General features: G+C 44.1%; 1 protein-coding gene across 2 annotated transcripts in view; it reads right to left on the reverse strand.

Moving 5' to 3' along the window:
* Positions 1–18,817, reverse strand: part of LOC126202896 (zinc finger protein ZPR1) — a 58,793-nt gene that overhangs the window by 25,909 nt on the left and 14,067 nt on the right. For both annotated transcript variants that reach the window (XM_049936975.1, XM_049936982.1), the window contains exon 2: positions 4,016–4,268. In XM_049936975.1, coding sequence (XP_049792932.1) covers positions 4,016–4,268 — 253 coding nt within the window. The remainder of the gene's footprint in view (positions 1–4,015; positions 4,269–18,817) is intronic.

The raw sequence follows: 18,817 nt of genomic DNA on the forward strand, positions 1-18,817 counted from the left end.
CACTCGCACACACACACATATCCATCCACACATACAGACACAAGCAGACATATTTTTTCCCCCTAAGGTAAGTCTTTCCGCTCCCGGGATTGGAATGACTCCTTACCCTCACCTTTAAACCCACATCCTTTCGTCTTTCCCTCTCCTTCCCTCTTTCCTGATGAGGCAACAGTTTGTTGCGAAAGCTTGTATTTTGTGTGTATATTTGTGTTTGTTTGTGTGTCTATCGACCTGCCAGCGCTTTTGTTTGGTAAGTCTCATCATCTTTCTTTTTAGATATATTTTTTCCACGTGGAATGTTTCCCTTGTGTCCATTACTCAGTATTAAGATATATCATTCAGTTAAGATATATCATTCAGTTAACACCTGAAAGAATCATCATGTAGTGCTACTTTGTCACATTCTGTTCACATCTCATTTGTTATCATAGTTTAAGACTTTATGGGTTTATTAATTTTTTTCAAACATGTTTGTAATTACCCATCTCTGTTCATCTCTAATTTTCACAGTAATTAACCAACAGAGTGGGTACTTCTTTTCATCACGTTGTTTCTCTCTTTGTTTTGGAGTTGCTGATGTCTTCCTAACTTTATCCATCCAGATATTATCTGCACGACAGCTGTAAAGTAATTTAAGACTCAACCAGTTCCACAACATTTTCGAGCATGCTAAGTGTTGCCATCGAAATTGTAACCCTCCTATAAAAATCCCTTTGACAACCTACTGTCCCAGCTACCTCGTCGGGTCACCCCTTCTCCCACCAATTCACCTCACATGTCGCCTGCTGTGATCGACAAACAAAACTGGTGATCTCCTCGGACACTACGCTCGCCCGTTTGGAGACGTCACGCAGTCTGCCAGAACTGCACCTATATTTGTGCTCACAATGCCACAGTGCATATAGCTGAAGATAATAATGCTTAGAAAAGTCTAGAGCAGGGCTGATGATGCTTTCTCAGCCTAAGCATCAATACATTATAATTTGCACGTATAAATTAAAGTTCACTATATAAATTGCAAGTATTTTACATCGTGAATTTTCACTTCATTTTAAAATGACCTTTTTAAAGGAAAATTTAGATGAGGAAACTGACAAACTAAGAGACAGGATACCTGCCTAATTAATGAAACGTGTAGTAATGGTGACACGCTACCCAGCTATCGAAGCTAATAGTTGCTTCATCGGGGAGGAGAGATGAATAGGTTGGGAAAGGTTAAAAAGTAGAGCAGACCATTCAGACAGCAAGGTGAGAGGGACCCAGCTGTCAGGAGATGAGGGCAATCAATGGTGAGAGGGGAGGTGTCGAAGAAAGCACGCCAGAGCTTCAGTCCAGTGATAGTAAGGACAGAGTGACAAGTAAGGAAAGGTTTGGGGCAACGGAGACAAAGAGCGCAGTTACGAATTAGCATAGAAAGAAGAGTCACAATCAATGAAATAGTGGCCACCCACAGTTGCCACAGTGACAAATACTGTCTAAAAGGTGTGTCTGTTAAGTATCCCACAGATCGCTACAAAAGGGGAAGGTAGCATTGACCCAGACAGTATGAAACTGTCTCCACACAGTGAATTTGGCCTCAGAGCACCTGTTACGAATGATGGCACGTAAGCTCCCTTCCTCCCCCCTGGCACTGCCGTGTGCCGCTTGGGTCATCGGCAAATAAAATTTTATGTTTGGCACAGCCATTGTCACAAATACTATCTATAGATCAAAGGCACTGTATAGACCAAACTTTAGTCTAGTTTAGAGTGCCAATTTCATTTGAAAAGTATTGCATATACCCATTACCTTCAATTATTTGCTCTATATATTCTCATCCCCCATGCCCCACAAGCAAAGGCAAAGAAACTTAACACAATGCATGCCTGAATGATACAGATAGCTGCTTTATAGGTACAGCTACAACAGAGGGGTTGTAGCAACCTTTTTGGCAGTTGCAGGTATAACAGTCTAGACGATGGACCAAATCTGGCTTCATAACTATGTCCACATTACTTTTCCCATGGACAAACAGCTAAACTGTACAGCTCAATGAGCAAGGCATGCTCTAGGGTAAAAAAATTCCAGGGTAAAACAGTTCACTATTCAAATCTCTGGGGAGGAACTACACAGGAGGATGTATTCATCGTAAAAAAACAAACTAGGTTAGGGTGTGGAATATTAGATCCCTTATCAGGTAGGTAGGGTGGAGAAATTTAAAAAGTGAAATAGATAGAGGATTAGCGAATTGAAGAGGCAGAAAGAAAAGGGCTCCCCCTCTCAAACTCTCTTCGAAAAGCTTTCTCTGTCCCCATACTCCTATTCTGGGATGAGGAGGGAGAACAGATGGGAGAGGGTGAGGAATGGAGAGGGGGGGAGGGGGGGTACATGTTCAACTTCCTTTTTGTAACCTATCCACTGCAAAACACTTCCATAACAGGTTGAAATTTTAATCCGAGAGCTATATGTCAATAGCTAGCAACAAACCACTGCATTGTCAACACACAGTGGAAAAAAAGGAATGCTCGACAAGTAACATGGAGTAAAAACCAAGCTAAAATCAAGGTAAAAAAATGCAGCAATAATAGTGCCACTAGGAGACAACGAAATATAATTATGAAAAAAAATCATATTTTCTATTTTACAAGTAACTGGATGGATAAAAAAATCTACTCACCAAGTGGTGGCAGGAAAATACACAAATAAAAGGTACTACAGGTTGTTAGCTTTTGGAGCCAGTGGCTCCTTCTTCTGGCAGAAGGGGTGAAGGGAAAGCAAGACGGTTGAAAGAAAAGGACTGGTGAGGTTTAGGAAAAGGTGTGGAGGTCAGACAGTAAGTCTCCTCGGACTTGGGGTTCTGGGCGACTTTTCCAATCTCTACTCCTTTTTCTAAACCTGACCAGCCCTTTTCCTTCAATGCTCTTCCTTCTCCTAAAACCATTCTGCCAGAGGAAGGAGCCACTGGCTCCAGAAGCTAGCAAACTGTTATAAATTTTATTTGTATGTTCTCTTGCCACTGCTTGGTGAGCAGATTTTTTATCTATCCAATTACTTATATCTTCAAAAATTGATTATTTTTATTGATATTTTATATTTTATGTATGAAAAGGGAACAATACACGTAAAACAGAAAAAAGTCAAGAGAAATCTACAGGTTATCAAGTGGTAGTCAAAACTGGGTGAAACATTTATTTATTTAAACTCCTATGCATATTTTTATGAGTATTGAATTAATAGAGGGAAACATTCCACGTGGGAAAAATATATCTAAAAACAAAGATGATGTGACTTACCAAACGAAAGCGCTGGCACGTCGATAGACACACAAACATACACACAAAATTCAAGCTTTCGCAACAAACTGTTGCCTCATCAGCAAAGAGGGAAGGAGAGGGAAAGACGAAAGGATGTGGGTTTTAAGGGAGAGGGTAAGGAGTCATTCCAATCCCGGGAGCGGAAAGACTTACCTTAGGGGGAAAAAAGGACGGGTATACACTCGCGCACACACACACACATATCCATCCACACATATACAGACACAAGCAGACATATTTAAATATGTGCACACACACATATCCATCCACACATATACAGACACAAGCAGACATATTTAAATATGTCTGCTTGTGTCTGTATATGTGTGGATGGATATGTGTGTGTGTGCGAGTGTATACCTGTCCTTTTTTCCCCCTAAGGTAAGTCTTTCCGCTCCCGGGATTGGAATGACTCCTTACCCTCTCCCTTAAAACCCACATCCTTTCGTCTTTCCCTCTCCTTCCCTCTTTCCTGATGAGGCAACAGTTTGTTGCGAAAGCTTGAATTTTGTGTGTATGTTTGTGTTTGTTTGTGTGTCTATCGACGTGCCAGCGCTTTCGTTTGGTAAGTCACATCATCTTTGTTTTTAGATATATTTATGAGTATTGAGATATATAAACAAATTTATTAGCAATAATGAAAACAATGACTTCAAATAGAGCTTAATACACAATACCCAACAACTTTAGATGTAGACAAATGAGAAAAAAATAATACTAACCTCCTTTCTGTGACTGAGCTGGAATTTCAAATTCGACTTCCGGAATTTCTACCGAAGTATAATCCGACTTCACAACTTGCCGATTTAAATCTCTCTGAGTACTGATTTTCAACACAATTTTTACACCAGTTTCTGCAACTTTACCACCCGACTGAATTTCATTGTTCTGGAATCCACACTTTTCACAATCAAAGGACATTAACACGACATCCTTATAAAATGGAATTTTTGTAAGCAATAACCTTGTAATGCCCTGAAAAATTGAAAGAAAAATGTTTCAAATATTAATGGGAAAGATGCTTCTGCGACAATGCTCAAACCAAAACCTCCAACTCTTAGCAATACTTCACACACGGAATCCATGTGATCTCATATTGCCTCAGCTGGACCCACAAAAATCTCACACACTGTTATACACAGTCCAGATCACTCTGGCACATTAACACGTACATCCGACACCTACAGTAAACAATATACGGTCGACGAATCTACGTGCCGTGTTACCCTGTTTCTCACTTTATTTTTGTCCTTTGATAAATGCTGTGCAATGAGTAGGATTATAGGTTATGTTCAGTAGGTAACATCATGTACAGCAATGTAATATTTTGTGTCTGCTACTTTTTTATATTTGGTGGAACAAGCTTAATTTCTTCCAACAAAGTGTGTAGACTTAGTGTGATCTGTTTATATCCCGTTCAATTGCCCACGTAGTTAATAGCATACCCAGCATTTAGTTGTTTTTATTTGGGAGTATATGACTCAATGGAAAATACAGTCAGCATCATTTACAGTCTCAGCAAAGCTGTAAAGTTGTTGGCACGAGGCACTGTGGCCCAGTGATTGAAATCCAGAAATGAATAGAATGTTCCACAATGTAGGGGGGCAAACAGTCTCCACAGATGTATCAAGTGTATTCTGCAAACTTGTTTGGTAGAATAAACAGAGATTTTTAGATCAAACAAAAACATTTGATTACAGGTAGTCGATCAGAACAAAACGGGAACCTACAAGTGAGACATGCTCAAATATCAACATTGGCAGCAGACTGCCTGTGTAAGGCAGTCATCTATCTGCACGTATCATATAAAAGAGTGAAGTACTACCGCAAAACACTTTATTAACCTTCTGTCGGGCGCAGTGTTTTTCACAACGAGATGGGGCACGGTGTATCAAATTGATCATATTGCTTATTCACGTGAGTATTTATTAAATTTTATTAACAAAACACACAGTAAATTAAAAATAACTTTAAAGAAAGACAAAGAAAACATAAGAGCACAACAGGAATAGAAATGTTATTCATTCAGATTTCTTTTCGTCAGTGTTGGATTGTGGTATAACAAATGATAACATTGCCTTTTTTTTCACTTACTTCTTTATTACATTTCACTAATTAAACTCAGTATAAACATCAAATATCTTTACAGAACGGCAGAGATGGCATTATAGCACAACAACAATGGTAACATTACTTATTCAATTGTATCATCATCACTTTTCGACTGTGGACTATGAGGAATTTTACCACAGTCAAACAAAAAGGTTCAATGTCCATCAAGCAGATTGGCTTTTGGCACATTTTGCAACAAATTTTCTCAATCTTTTCTTTACTGTTCAGGTATTACACCTTTTCCTCTTGCTTGCACTTGTTTTTTCTTGTTTTTCTACTTTCGTCTTCTGGTTCATCTTCACACGTTGGCCTATAATGTTGTAGCCTCAGTTAAAGATCCCTGTGAACTCCTGTGTTGCCCAAACTTCTTCTAAGTGAGGTAGAACCAATGGACGAGTTGTTTCAGGAATCCTTTTCTTCTGACACAATTCTCATTCATGCCACAATAGATTACTTGTGATTGATTCCACTCATATTGATCACTGAAAAAAATATAACCACGGGCCAACGGCATACGTTTCTTGCAACACTGTACAAAGAGGTCAACTTATCCGTAGTGTGAACTCCACCTTTGGTGCTATTATAAAATGTTACAATTGATGGCTTTAGTTTATCTCCAGTGTCACCATCTACTGAATTATCGTCACACGAACTTGATGCTAGGATCACACACTTCCCCTTTCTAGGAACATAGGAAATGAGCCAAAGTGAACTGTTGGCACCCCTTCCTTTACTGGTAGCAAACTCCGGAGGATTCTCGCAATTCTTTTTCTTCATAGTTCCAACAAAAGAAAGATTTTTCCTTCGTAACTCTTCTACCAAGCCAATACTAGTACACCAGTTGTCTGCAGTCACTTTCGACCTGACTTATAAACAGGTTCACACAGTCGCAGAACAACATCGGAAGATTTACTGCTTAAGTGATATAATCCTTCTGGTTGCAACCCAGCATATATTTCCAAATTATACAGGTAAAATACTTGGGAATCCACAAGAGCATATATCTTAATGCCATATTTGTTTGGTTTGCTAGGTATATGTGGGTGAAAACTGCACCTTCCACAGAATCCTTCCAGTTTCTCATTTACTGTAACATTTTCTCTGAGGGTAAAGGATTTTTGACAATTCTGCACAAATATAGAAAATGTTTCCCGAATCGCTGTTATCGTGTCTAATCGTCTCCTTTCATCGCGAATTGCACAATTGTCAAATCTAAGACACCGCATAGTGAATTTCAAACGTTTTATGTTCATTACGAAGCGAAATTTCTCATTGCCACCCTCATCGGTTCCCCACAGCTCCTCTAAGCTTTGTCTCTCACTTTTGTTTACTCCAGCTAAAAATAAGAGACAGATGAAGGCTTTCAATTCAATAATGTCTATTTGTTTTATGTCTCTCTCATGCTGCAATGAAGCTTTGACACTCTCAGTATACTGATTTGTACACAAAACTATGTGCCACACCTATAGGTCCAGGTAACTTCTGAATAATATTGAGAGCCCTGAATCGTACTCTCTGTGATGGTGGAACTTTAATCCATTTTTTCTCTTTGTGCCTTCAAAAATACTAATGGCCGTTTTAGTCAAGTACTTCCTCATCATCTCCACTGTCGTCTTCCTCTGTTTCTGTTTCTTCGGGCCGGATTTCAACTGTCTTCAACATCTGTGTCCACTTCGTCTTCAAAATCCTCTCGAAATTCATTATTATACTCTTCGAATAGCATCTTTTGGATTTCCGCAACATGATTCGGGTCAAGGAGGTTATATGTCTTGCTGTAGCCTGCCATCATGAAGTATATCCCACCTAAAGTCATAAAATTCCTATAAAAAACGCAATTGGGCGCAGTGTATCTATTTGATACTTGACATTCAGACGACTGTAAAAGACAACTAAATGCTCCCAAAAGAATATAAGTGCATTTTACATTCTAAATTAGCTTTCCACTACTTACTAAGTTATGTCGATAATCGAGGAAATTACCTGTCGAAATGTAACAGGAAAGGGTGCGGTGTATCAAACTGGGCAATCGGCAAATACCTCGACAAAACAGCAGTTGCTTTGATACTGAAGCACATGACAATGGAAAGCGTTCAGAGAAGGGAAGCTAGTAGTGAAAAGGCACCAGAGCTGCCAATTGCTGACAAATAATTTACAGCAAATATCGATATGTATCAATTTGAACAGCTGCGCCTGACAGAAGGTTAAAATAACTTTATAAATCTCGTGAAATTTTTGAGAACCTCACAACATAATCATCATAGTGTCTAAGACACACATTTAAAGTAAGAAAGTAAAGAGGTCATAAACCCAAAGAACAGTTTGAACATCACATTTCCTTGCTAGGCGCTGTCCAACCGGATGTGGTCCACCGTGGCCTTACTCCGATGTTAAACACGACTTACCCAGCCAGGTACAGGGAGACCTACAACTTAATGTGGTATCTGAAGTACGACACAGCTCAGCTCTTTTCGCATTAACATTGCCACAGGTGAAAAAATTACAAAGTGATGAATAAAAATCCTAGAAAGAAAGAGATAGAGCTTGAGACCTCTCAATCTGTAACCTGGCACTCTACCACTGAACCACAACATACAGTTATTTATGAACAGTACTTTCAAAATAGATAATAATATTTTAGTTAAAACAGAGCTAATCAATTCTTCTTACATTAAATACATTGTTTATTAACTGATTTTCAGTCCGCCTCGCACAATCCGTGTTCATCACCACGATAGCTTCACTGTCTTCTCCTCATAGGGAGAAGTGTGCCATATATTGTCCCAAGGCTGGCTACACGTGCTGCCAGCATGTCATCTTAATACTGCAGGTTTGCCTACCCTCAGCAAACAGACATCTCACAAATCCTGTATGTAAACACTCTGTTGATACTCCACTTGTAACATGCACCACCAGGGGACATCAGCCACACTTCTGAGCAGCACGTGCATCATCACAAAACTGGCAGTGTTGCTATTGAAGACACAAGTGCTGTCCACATGTCACGTACGTAATTCTGCCTGCTCGCAGTTCCAGGCCAGGTGACAGCTACACCCCATAGCCCATCAATCAGAACCCGCCCACACCAACTGGGACGTCCCGCCCTACAATGCAGCGCCTCCACACTCCTTCAAGTTATTCCACACACGGATGGTACTCTACGAGGTGCTCGGCTTCCCTCACAATTGGTACCGCGTTAGTCAACTTTGTTCCTATTATTCACACGAGATCACAAATGATCTTTCACGTGTTATTAGAACTGACTTATTTGTAAACTTGTGCCACGAATAAAGTGCTCTTTACTTCAACCTAGGAATCATCATTTACTACTGCATGTATTACCAAGAAAAGAACATAACACATCAAGGAACATGTCATTAACACGTCAAGGAACATGTCACTACACAACCAGAACTGTTTTAAATAAATTAAATCTGTATCTATGAAAAGAGATTACCAATTGCACAAAAGGATGAACGACATTTTACTACATGGACATGCTGAAAAGTAATGCCCCCCAAATTTTTTATTCTGTTCCCAATACTGGTTGAGGTGTTACATGTCATGCATATCACTCAGTTGACTTTCCTGCTGAGCTAAGCAATCTGCAATCCTCTGCACTCACAGGGCTCCAAATTGTAGCGTGCAACGCAACTGTGTCGGTGCATTAGAAACTGAAACTACAAATTAGAAGAGTTTGTTCACGCACGGAGAATCCTCTCCTTCGACACAACGATGCCGGACCGCACGTCAGAGCTGTGGCATCTGCAACGATCTGACGTCTAAGGTTCACTGTCGTCAATCGTGCTCTGTAGAGTCCGAACTTGACTCCATTAGATTTTCATCTGCTTCTAAAACTTAAAAAACATCTTCAAGGGCTTCACTTTCATAATGACGCAGCAGGGTGAGCAGAGATGAGTTTGTGACTCTGTCAACAAATTCAAACATTCTACAGTAATGGATCAACAAAGTGGTCTCCCATTGAGAGAAATGCATTTGTCGCCAGAATGACTATGTTGAGAAATAAAGATGTGGACATTAAGAATAAAGGTGTAGGATGTTAATGCAGTTTGTTTTATTTAAAAAACTTCGAGAATCTTCACATAAAAAAAATCAGAGGCATTAATTTTCAGCACACCCTTGAATAAGAGGCCTACAATTACTGTCTGCTTTTCACAGATGAACACTCCCATATGAAAACCGCCAGAACCTCAACACCAACACATGTTCACCCATTTGCCTCACCTGGTCCTCCTCCTCCTCCTCCTCCTCAGCTCAACAAGCCACCTTCCTCACCCTCAGTTCGGTTCATGAAAATATCACCAATGGGAGACGGGTTTGGAATTCTTCATGGCTAGGAAGGATACTGCTAGATGGCTCACAAGTAATTTACCAGATGACAGTCAAGCGAGTGCTCTTGGCTGTACAAAGGACTTGTTGGTAAGTGACGGCTGCAATAAAGATGTAATTATGGGTGAGTTTATGTTCAAAGAAATTTCGAGTCTGCAACTAGTCGTCATTTAATAGAGTCCACGAGAGTTTGACTGGACACATTACAGTCACCTTCGAGTAAGCCCTCAACGGCTACAGAATTCGCCGTCCTACGATTTATTAGTGAGGTTGGTTGGTTGGTTTGGGAGATTAAAGGGACCAGACTGCTACGGTCATCGGTCCCTTGTTCCAAAAAAACTAAAACCACTCAAAGAGAATAAAAAACAAACAACAGGAAAGACGGCAGACGACACAGGACAAGACAGACTCAGACAGATCAGACGAAGCAAATTAAAATCACACAGAGTGTAGAGGTGGTTGGCCGAGCATAGAGATAAAAAAGGAAAAGCCAACCACCGAGAACACACTAAAATCTCAGTTTAAAAACCGTAGGCCAAAGGCCAGAATCAACATAAAACAATAAAATAAAACAAACACTCAGATTAAATGATAAAAACCCCCTGCCTGAATAAAACGCAAAACTAAGCCAGCCATAACAGGGTCATCAGTTAAAAGGGCAGGGAGCGTATCAGGCAGCGCTAACATCTGCCCGAGCACAGCTAAAAGGCAACACTCCAACAAAATGTGGACCACAGATAAAACGGAGCCGCAGCGACATAGAGGTGGGTCCTCACGGCGCAATAAGTGGCCGTGCGTCAGCCGAGTGTGCCCAATGCGCAGCCGACAGAGGACAACAGACTCCTGGCGGGAGACCCGCATGGACGACCGCCACACAGTCGTCGTCGCCTCGATAGGGCGAAGTTTGTTTGGCATGGGCAGGTTGCGCCATTCAGCGTCCCATAGGTCGAAAATTTTGCGGCATAAGAGTGCCCGCAAATCAGTCACCGGGAGGCCAATCTCCAGAGATGGTGCACTGGTGGCCTCTTTCGCCAGGCATTCAACATTTTCATTGCCGGGTATCCCAACATGGCCTGGGGTCCACACAAAGACCACAGAGTGGCCACAACGGGCAAGAGTATGCAGGGACACCTCGATAGCCATCACCAGACGAGAACGAGGGAAACACTGGTCGAGAGCTCGTAAACCGCTCAGGGAATCTCTACAGATAACGAAGGACTCACGTGAGCAGGAGCAGAAATACTCTACGGTACGAAAGATGGCGACCAGCTCAGCAGTGTAAACGCTGCAGCCAGCCGGCAATGAACATTGTTCGGAATGGTCCCCTAGAGTTAGCGCATAACCGACACGACCATCAACCATCGAGCCGTCAGTGTAAACAACGCTAGAGCCCTGATACGTTGCGAGGATGGAAAGAAAGCAGCGGCGGAAGGCCTCCGGAGCGACTGAGTCCTTCGGGCCCTGTGCCAATTCCAGCTGAAGGCGAGGGCGAGGCACACACCACGGGGGTGTACGCAGACGTGCCCGGAAAGGAGGCAGAGGAGGTAAAGCCCCAAGCCCGGAGAGAAGCTCTCGGACACACCGCGATCGTACATCCAGCCCTGGGCCGACGTTCTGGAAGATGGACGTGCGACTGTGGGAATAGTAGACGGTAGTTAGGATGCCCGGGCAAGCTGAAAACGTGGGCAGCATAAGCGGGCAGCAAACGTTGGCACTGTAACCGCAGTGGAGGGACACCCGCCTCCACAAGTATGCTGTCCACCAGTGGCAAGGCGTATCCTGCTGTGGAGGATTGGGTCCAGCACCCGCAATGCAGATGGGGATGCTGAGCCATAAGCCAGGCTCCCATAATCCAGACGAGACTGGATTAACGTCTGGTAGAGCCGTAACAGGGTAGATCGGTCGGCGCCCCAGCGGGTGTGGCTCAAGCATCGCAGAGCATTTAGATGCCGCCAACACATCTGTTTAAGCTGCCGAATATGAGGCAGCCAAGTCAACCGAGCATCAAAAATCACCCCCAAAAACCGATGTGACTCCACCACTGCAACGAGTTCGCCGTCAAGATAAAGCCGCGGCTCCGGGTGGACAGTGCGTCGCCGGCAGAAATGCAGAACGTAGGTCTTGGCTGCCGAAAACTGGAACCCCTGAGCTACAACCCAAGACTGCGCCTTACGGATAGCGCCCTGTAGCTGACGTTCATCAGCTGCAATGCCAATAGAGCTGTAGTAAAGGCAGAAGTCGTCAGCATACAAGGACGCCGAGACAGACGTTCCCACTGCCGCAGCGAGCCCGTTAATGGCTATTAAAAACAGGGAGACACTTAAAACAGATCCCTGTGGCACACCGTTCTCCTGAACTCGGGAGGAACTATGGGAGGTCGCGACTTGCACGCGGAAGGTACGATACGACAGAAAATTTCGGATAAAGATCGGCAGAGGGCCCCGAAGACCCCATCCGTGAAGCGTAGAAAGGATGTGATGACGCCATGTCGTATGGTACGCCTTCCACATGTCGAGAAAGACAGCGACCAGGTGCTGACGGCAGGCAAAGGCAGTACGGATGGCCGACTCCAGGCTCACCAGATTGTCGGTGGCGGGGCGGCCTTTACGGAACCCACCTGAGACGGAGCCAGAAGGCCCCGAGACTCCAGTACCCAATTCAAGCGCTGGTTCACCATCCGTTCAAACAACTTGCAAAGAACGTTGGTGAGGCTAATGGGACGGTAGCTGTCCACCTCCAAAGGGTTCTTGCCAGGTTTCAGAATGGGGATAACAATACTTTCCCGCCATTGCGACAGAAACTCACCCTCAACCCAAATACGGTTGTAAAGGTCGAGGAGCCGCCGCTGGCAGTCCACTGAATGGTGTTTCAGCATCTGACAGTGGATGCGATCGGGCCCAGGTGCGGTATCAGGGCAAGCGGCTAGGGCACTGTGAAATACCCACTCACTGAATGGAACATTGTACGATTCTGGATGGGGGGTGCGAAACGATAGGCTCCGACGTTCCATCTGCTCTTTAATGGAGCGGAAGGCCAGGGGGTAATTCGTCGAAGCGGAACTAAGAGCAAAATGCTCTGCCAAGCGGTTTGCAATGACGTCGGAGTTTGTACAAACTGCTCCATTCAGTGAGAGCGCTGGGACGCTGACAGGGGTTCGATAGCAATAGAGGCATCGAATCTTGGCCCAGACCTGCGATGGAGAGACATGGAGGCCAATGGTGGAAACATACCGCTCCCAGCACTCCTGTTTGCGTTGGCGGATAAGGCGGCGGGCCCGCGCACGCAGCCGTTTGAAGGCGATGAGATGTTCTATGGAGGGATGTCGCTTGTGACGCTGGAGTGCCCGCCGGCAATCTTTAATCGCTTCAGCGATCTCAGGCGACCAGCAAGGCACAGTCCTCCGCCAAGGGGACCCAGAAGAATGGGGAATCGCAGATTCTGTGGCAGAAACGATGCTGGTGGTGACTGAGTGAACCATCGCATCAATGTCGTCATTAGAGAGAGGCTCAATAGCGGCAATGGAGGAGAACAAGTCCTAGTCAGCCTTATTCATAGCCCATCTGCTGGGGCGCCCAGAAGAGTGACGCCGTGGCAGTGACAGAAAGATCGGAAAGTGGTCACTACCACACAGGTCGTCATGCATACTCCATTGGACAGACGGTAAGAGGCTAGGGCTGCAGATCGAAAGGTCAATGGCGGAGTATGTGCCATGTGCCACACTGAAGTGTGTGAAGGCACCATCATTTAAAAGCGAAAGATCGAGTTGCGCCAATAAATGCTCAATGGTGGCGCCTCGACCTGTTGCCGCTGACCCACCCCACAGAGGGTTATGGGCGTTTAAGTCGCCCAGTATCAAGAAAGGAGGCGGCAATTGGGCTATCAGCGCAGCCAGGACATACTGCGCGACATCACCATCCGGTGGAAGGTAAAGACTGCAGACTGCAGCAGCCTGTGGCATCCACACCTGAACAGCGACAGCCTCTAAAGGGGTCTGTAGAGGGACAGACTCGCTGTGAAGAGAGTTAAGGACATAGACACAGACGCCACCAGACACCCTTTCATAAGCAGCCCGGTTCTTATAATAACCCTGATAGCCACGGAGGGCGGGGGTTCGCATCGCTGGAAACCAAGTTTCCTGAAGAGCAATGTAGAAGAAAGGGTGAAGGCTAATAAGTTGTCGGAGCTCAGCTAGATGGTGGAAGAAACCGCTGCAGTTCCACTGGAGGATGATACTGTCCATGGCCGAGAAAGGCGTGCCGGGACTGCGAAGGCAGATTACGCCACTGGGTCACCTGCTGCCTCTGATTGAGCAACTGTGCTAGTGCTATCCATGGTGTCTGAGGGACCGGCGAGATCGAGGTCCTCAGCAGACGCCAGAATCTCCACCTCGTCCTCAGACGCAGAGCTGGAAGGTTGCGGTGGGGTGGTTGCCACCGCGAGTTCCTTGGGCTTAGAGCTCTTCTTCTTGGGTTTCTCACGCTGCTCCTTGGGTTTCACTGGCTGGGAAGGCTTCACCGATGCAGTCTCTGGGACGGAGGAGGATCGCGAAGCCCTACGACCAGCTGATTGTGGGCACTTATGCCACTGTCGGTCGTCAGCCTTCCCGCTGGTGGAAACCTGGGAAGGGAGGGACCCCTTGCGGGGGTGAGAAGCCGAAGAAGTTGGACACTTCCCCCGATGGGTGGGATGGTGTTGCTCCTGAGGTAGGTGGCGCAGGAGCAACCTGGTGGGTAAAGCCCCCTACTGGCGAGGGGGCAGGAGGAGTTGTACTACTCGCCGATCCGGCCAGAATTCGAGAAACTGATGGGGCTAGCACAGGTGTTGTAGCAGCGGCGTAGGAAGTTGTCATTCTTACAGGATGGAGTTGGTCGTATTTCTTTTGGCCTCAGTATAGGTCAGTCAGTCCAGGGTCTTATATTCCATGATTTTACGCTCTTTCTGGAAGAGTATTGGGATGGGTGTCCACAATCTCGACATGTGAGGCTGGAACTGCAGCGGGAAGACATATGGCCGAAGTTCCAGCACTTTAAGCACCGCATCGGGGGAGGGATATAGGGCTTGACATCACATCGGTAGACCATCACCTTGACTTTTCCGGTAATGCATCACCTTCGAAGGCCAAGATGAAGGCACCGGTAGCGATCTGATTTTCCTTCGTACCCCGATGAACGCGCCGGACGAAATGTACACCTCAGTGCTCTAAATTGGCGCGCAGCTCATCATCAGACTGCAGAAGAAGGTCCTTATGGTAAATAACTCCCTGGACCATATTGAAACTCTTATGGGGTGTGATGGTAATGGCAACATCCCCCAACTTGTCACAAGCAAGTAACCGTCGTGACTGGGCAGAGGATGTTGTTTGTATCAGGACTGACCCAGAGCGCATTTTGGACAAGCCCTCCACCTCCCCAAACTTGTCCTCTAAATGCTCGACGAAGAACTGGGGCTTTGTGGAGAGAAAAGCTTCCCCATCAGCTCTCGTACAAACTAAGAATCGGGGCGAATAACTGCTACTGCCATCCTGAGACTTACGCACCTCCTACGGTGTGGCCAGGGAGGGGAATGTTTTCGGATCGTAGTTCTGAGCATTAAATTGAGCCCGAGAAAGCTTAGAAACCGCTGGCAGCTGGTCACCAGCGAGAGACGATGTACCACGCTTCATTGCGGGTCATCCGCTCTGATGCCACCTACTCCAACTGGCAGGATGGCCATTGCCGGGAGTCCCAAAGCCCCAGGGAGATGGGCATCTACTCCTTGGCATATGTGGGGAGTTAACGGCGCAGGCATCAGTAGAGCGATCCCTGTGTTGTCAGGGGGCTACAACCAACAGGGTACATGGCGGCACCACCACAACGGACTGGCTACCGTGCTGGATGTTAGGTAACATGTGGTCCACGGTCGCCATCAGTGCAGAAAGAGGCACCGCACAGTGCAAGGTGTAATCCGCACACAGGACCGTAGTCATGCCCAAGAGATGGAGAGCGGGCAGGACTGCAATTCAACAACGAATAAGCTGGCGAAAGGTCTGATCGCAAGATTGACACAGTGCACCAAGTAAGGCGCCCTTCCCCAATCGGCTCACTCTTCGGAAAAATTTTGAGAGATGGAGGTCAAACCCAACAGGGGACCATCACATAAGGCTGAAACTTTTGAGACTCCTTTTAGTCACCTCTTACGACAGGCAGGAATACCGCAGGCATATTCTTACCCCCGAACCCGCAGGAGGGGGGGGGGGGGTTATTAGTGAGCTGTGTGTATTTTGCACAAGGGGTCAAATCTTAGTGACAGAGGCCCGCCCTCGCTCGTGGAATTAAGGAACTCAGCTGCATCAGGGTAGTCACTCACCGTGATCATTGGAATACTCTGTCATCCTCATTTGGAACAAATTGTGGAAACAATAGTGTTCCACTCATCATCCAACTGGTACCCACTATCACAATTAGTCAGATTTGCTACCGTGCTAATTTCCGTGCATTCATTAGTAATGGAGTTCTACGAAGATGTTGCTTTGGTCAAAATGATTATTTTGTCATGCTCCATTGAATTCCCAGTGGAGATAAAATGTTTAGCAATAGCAGAATAAGTTCATTGCAAAACTCAAGTACCTTGTCAGTGTTCAGTGCAATGTACTTGCACAATGTGGATTGTCCGACCTACGTAAGCCCATTACATTTGTGAGGTATTTTGTAAATTCCAAGTTTCTGCAATAACAAATCGTCCTCCACTGGTCCTGGGCGGTCAGCAAACTTAGCTCCACATCTGCATCCACACAATCACTCTGCAATCCACAATAAGGCGTCAAGCAAAGGATTCGACACACCACCATAGAGCTATTTCTCTACTCTTCCATTCTCGAATAGCAATTGGAAAAACAAACACTTACATTTTTACACGGAAGCTCTGATTTCTCTTATTTTATTATTTTGATCCTCGGGTAGATATTTGTGACGGATCGAGTCCTCGCCCTCAGAAAAGTCGATCGACACGGTCTTAATATTAGATTTTGTCAGCTGGCTGTTTTTTTGGAGGCAGGGAAAATGCTGAACTTACTGGTAGCACCAGGTCCCGTCTCCTGGTGCTTCAAGCAATTCCACAAGTAGTGTCTGCTCACAGTTTCCAACAGCTTTACTACCTATGTCAGTAGTGTGTTGTAGCTAATGGAGATTACTTTGTACGTTATGTTTCCTTTATTTTTCAAAACCATTAACCGAATTTTTCAGATGCACCTTCCACTCACAAACACACATGAATTTATTTCAGAGGGGATCTATGACAATCTGCCTCTTACAGTATCGATGTTCATCACTCTTGTCATTTGTGTTATTGTCCTCATTTCAAAGACTGACATAATCCGTATCACTTCAGGCAGGGGGTTACCTTCATGGTCTCTAATGTTATTGAATTTAGCATACGATAAAATTCAGGAGAAAGTTGTGACTGTGGCGAGGTACAGAAAATGGACCATCTTCTGGTTTGTAACATTCATGGTTTCAGAGACGGCTCTCTGATGTCGCTCCACAAGTTAACGGACAATGCCAGGAAATGGCTCCATAATCTTAATGTTACTGTGTAATTAATTGTCTTCAATTTATGTGATTTTTGTTCCATTTAACATAATTATGTAGTTTCCCTGATATAATTGTAATGTAATAACTGATACAATTTGTTTCCACATTGTAAGTTCCAAATGTTTATTGTGATTTATATTAATCATATCTGTTCTTTATAAAGTGTATCTGGCAAATCGAACGAGAAATAATAGGAGAAAGTAAGAAACATATGTTTTTATTTTCTCCGAAAAAATTCCTGACCGAGATACAGGCCTAAAAAGATGACACGGAGAGCACTATTTTGAATTTGAGAATTCTCGAAAAAATTTTAAAATGCTGTATCTCTGTATCAGTTCTAGATATTCTGTTAGGGTTTTTTTTTACTTGAAAGATAATTCCTTCATTATTACAATGGTACCCTCTGTTTGGACATATCTGCTGAAGTTCTTTTACTGTTGCCTTTTGAATTTTTTTTAATAATTTACAGGAAAAAATATTTTACAAAATGCCACTCCAGAAAAGTTACGTTTTTTTCCCGGTGATTTGTACAATGTAGTACTATATTCTCTGTAAAGGAGAGCTTCCACTTTTAAGTTGGACAGGTTTTATTTTTAAAAAAATTATTTTTTTTTTTTTTTTTTTTTTTTTTTTTTTTTTACTTTCGAGGGTAATATATGTCTTCACTGAAGTTGTTTCTTACTAATTTCTTTGTTACAATGCTTATTTCTATTGTCTTTGTTGCAGTTATTTCTTATCACTTTCTTTGTTGCATGTATTTCTATTCTCTTTCATTGTTGCAGATATTTCTTACACTTTGTTGTAGTTTCTTGTCACTTTCTTTGTTGTGGTTGTTCACTGAAGGTTTCTGTATTGTAGTTGTTCAGTGCTAATTTGTTTACTGAAGAGGCTTCTAAGAAATCTGAGACCATCCGGCGAGTTCTATGTTTTCATGAGGAATTTGCCAGTTGACATAGTTGCAGTGTGTTTAGTGAAAGGACTGTTTAAAATGTATTCTGACTGGGGCCACGGAAGGGTGAAGTCTGCTGACTATTTACATATACATAACAGAGTGATGTATATGAAAGAAGGGGGGGGAGGGGGGGAGGACTTTCTTCAGGTTGGGAATAAGTGTTCTCATTTTAAGGCCCTGTTTCAAAGTGAAGATATTTCCAGCGACAACTTTGTGTGTTCTAAATGTATGGCACAATAACAACAATGATGACAGTATCTGAACAAGGTGAAGCCTCCCATAGTGCAGATGATGCAGATTTTGCATAAACAGAGGAAGAATTAAATACCCTGAATCAGTCAACTACAGAGATAGGTGTTAATCCTGTTAAGAAACCATGGTCAGTGAAGTCGATTAATAACCTCTATGCATCAAGAAACTGCAGAGAAATTACTGAACCTATGGATGAATACACTACAGCAAAACTAACCACACACTTCAAAGTAGAAATTCCATCTTCCGAAGAAAATGAACCAAAGTACTCTTGCACCTCTTCCCAGGCATTC

This window comes from Schistocerca nitens, chromosome 1 (genome assembly GCF_023898315.1).
Source record: "Schistocerca nitens isolate TAMUIC-IGC-003100 chromosome 1, iqSchNite1.1, whole genome shotgun sequence".
NCBI classification, from domain to species: domain Eukaryota; kingdom Metazoa; phylum Arthropoda; class Insecta; order Orthoptera; family Acrididae; genus Schistocerca; species Schistocerca nitens.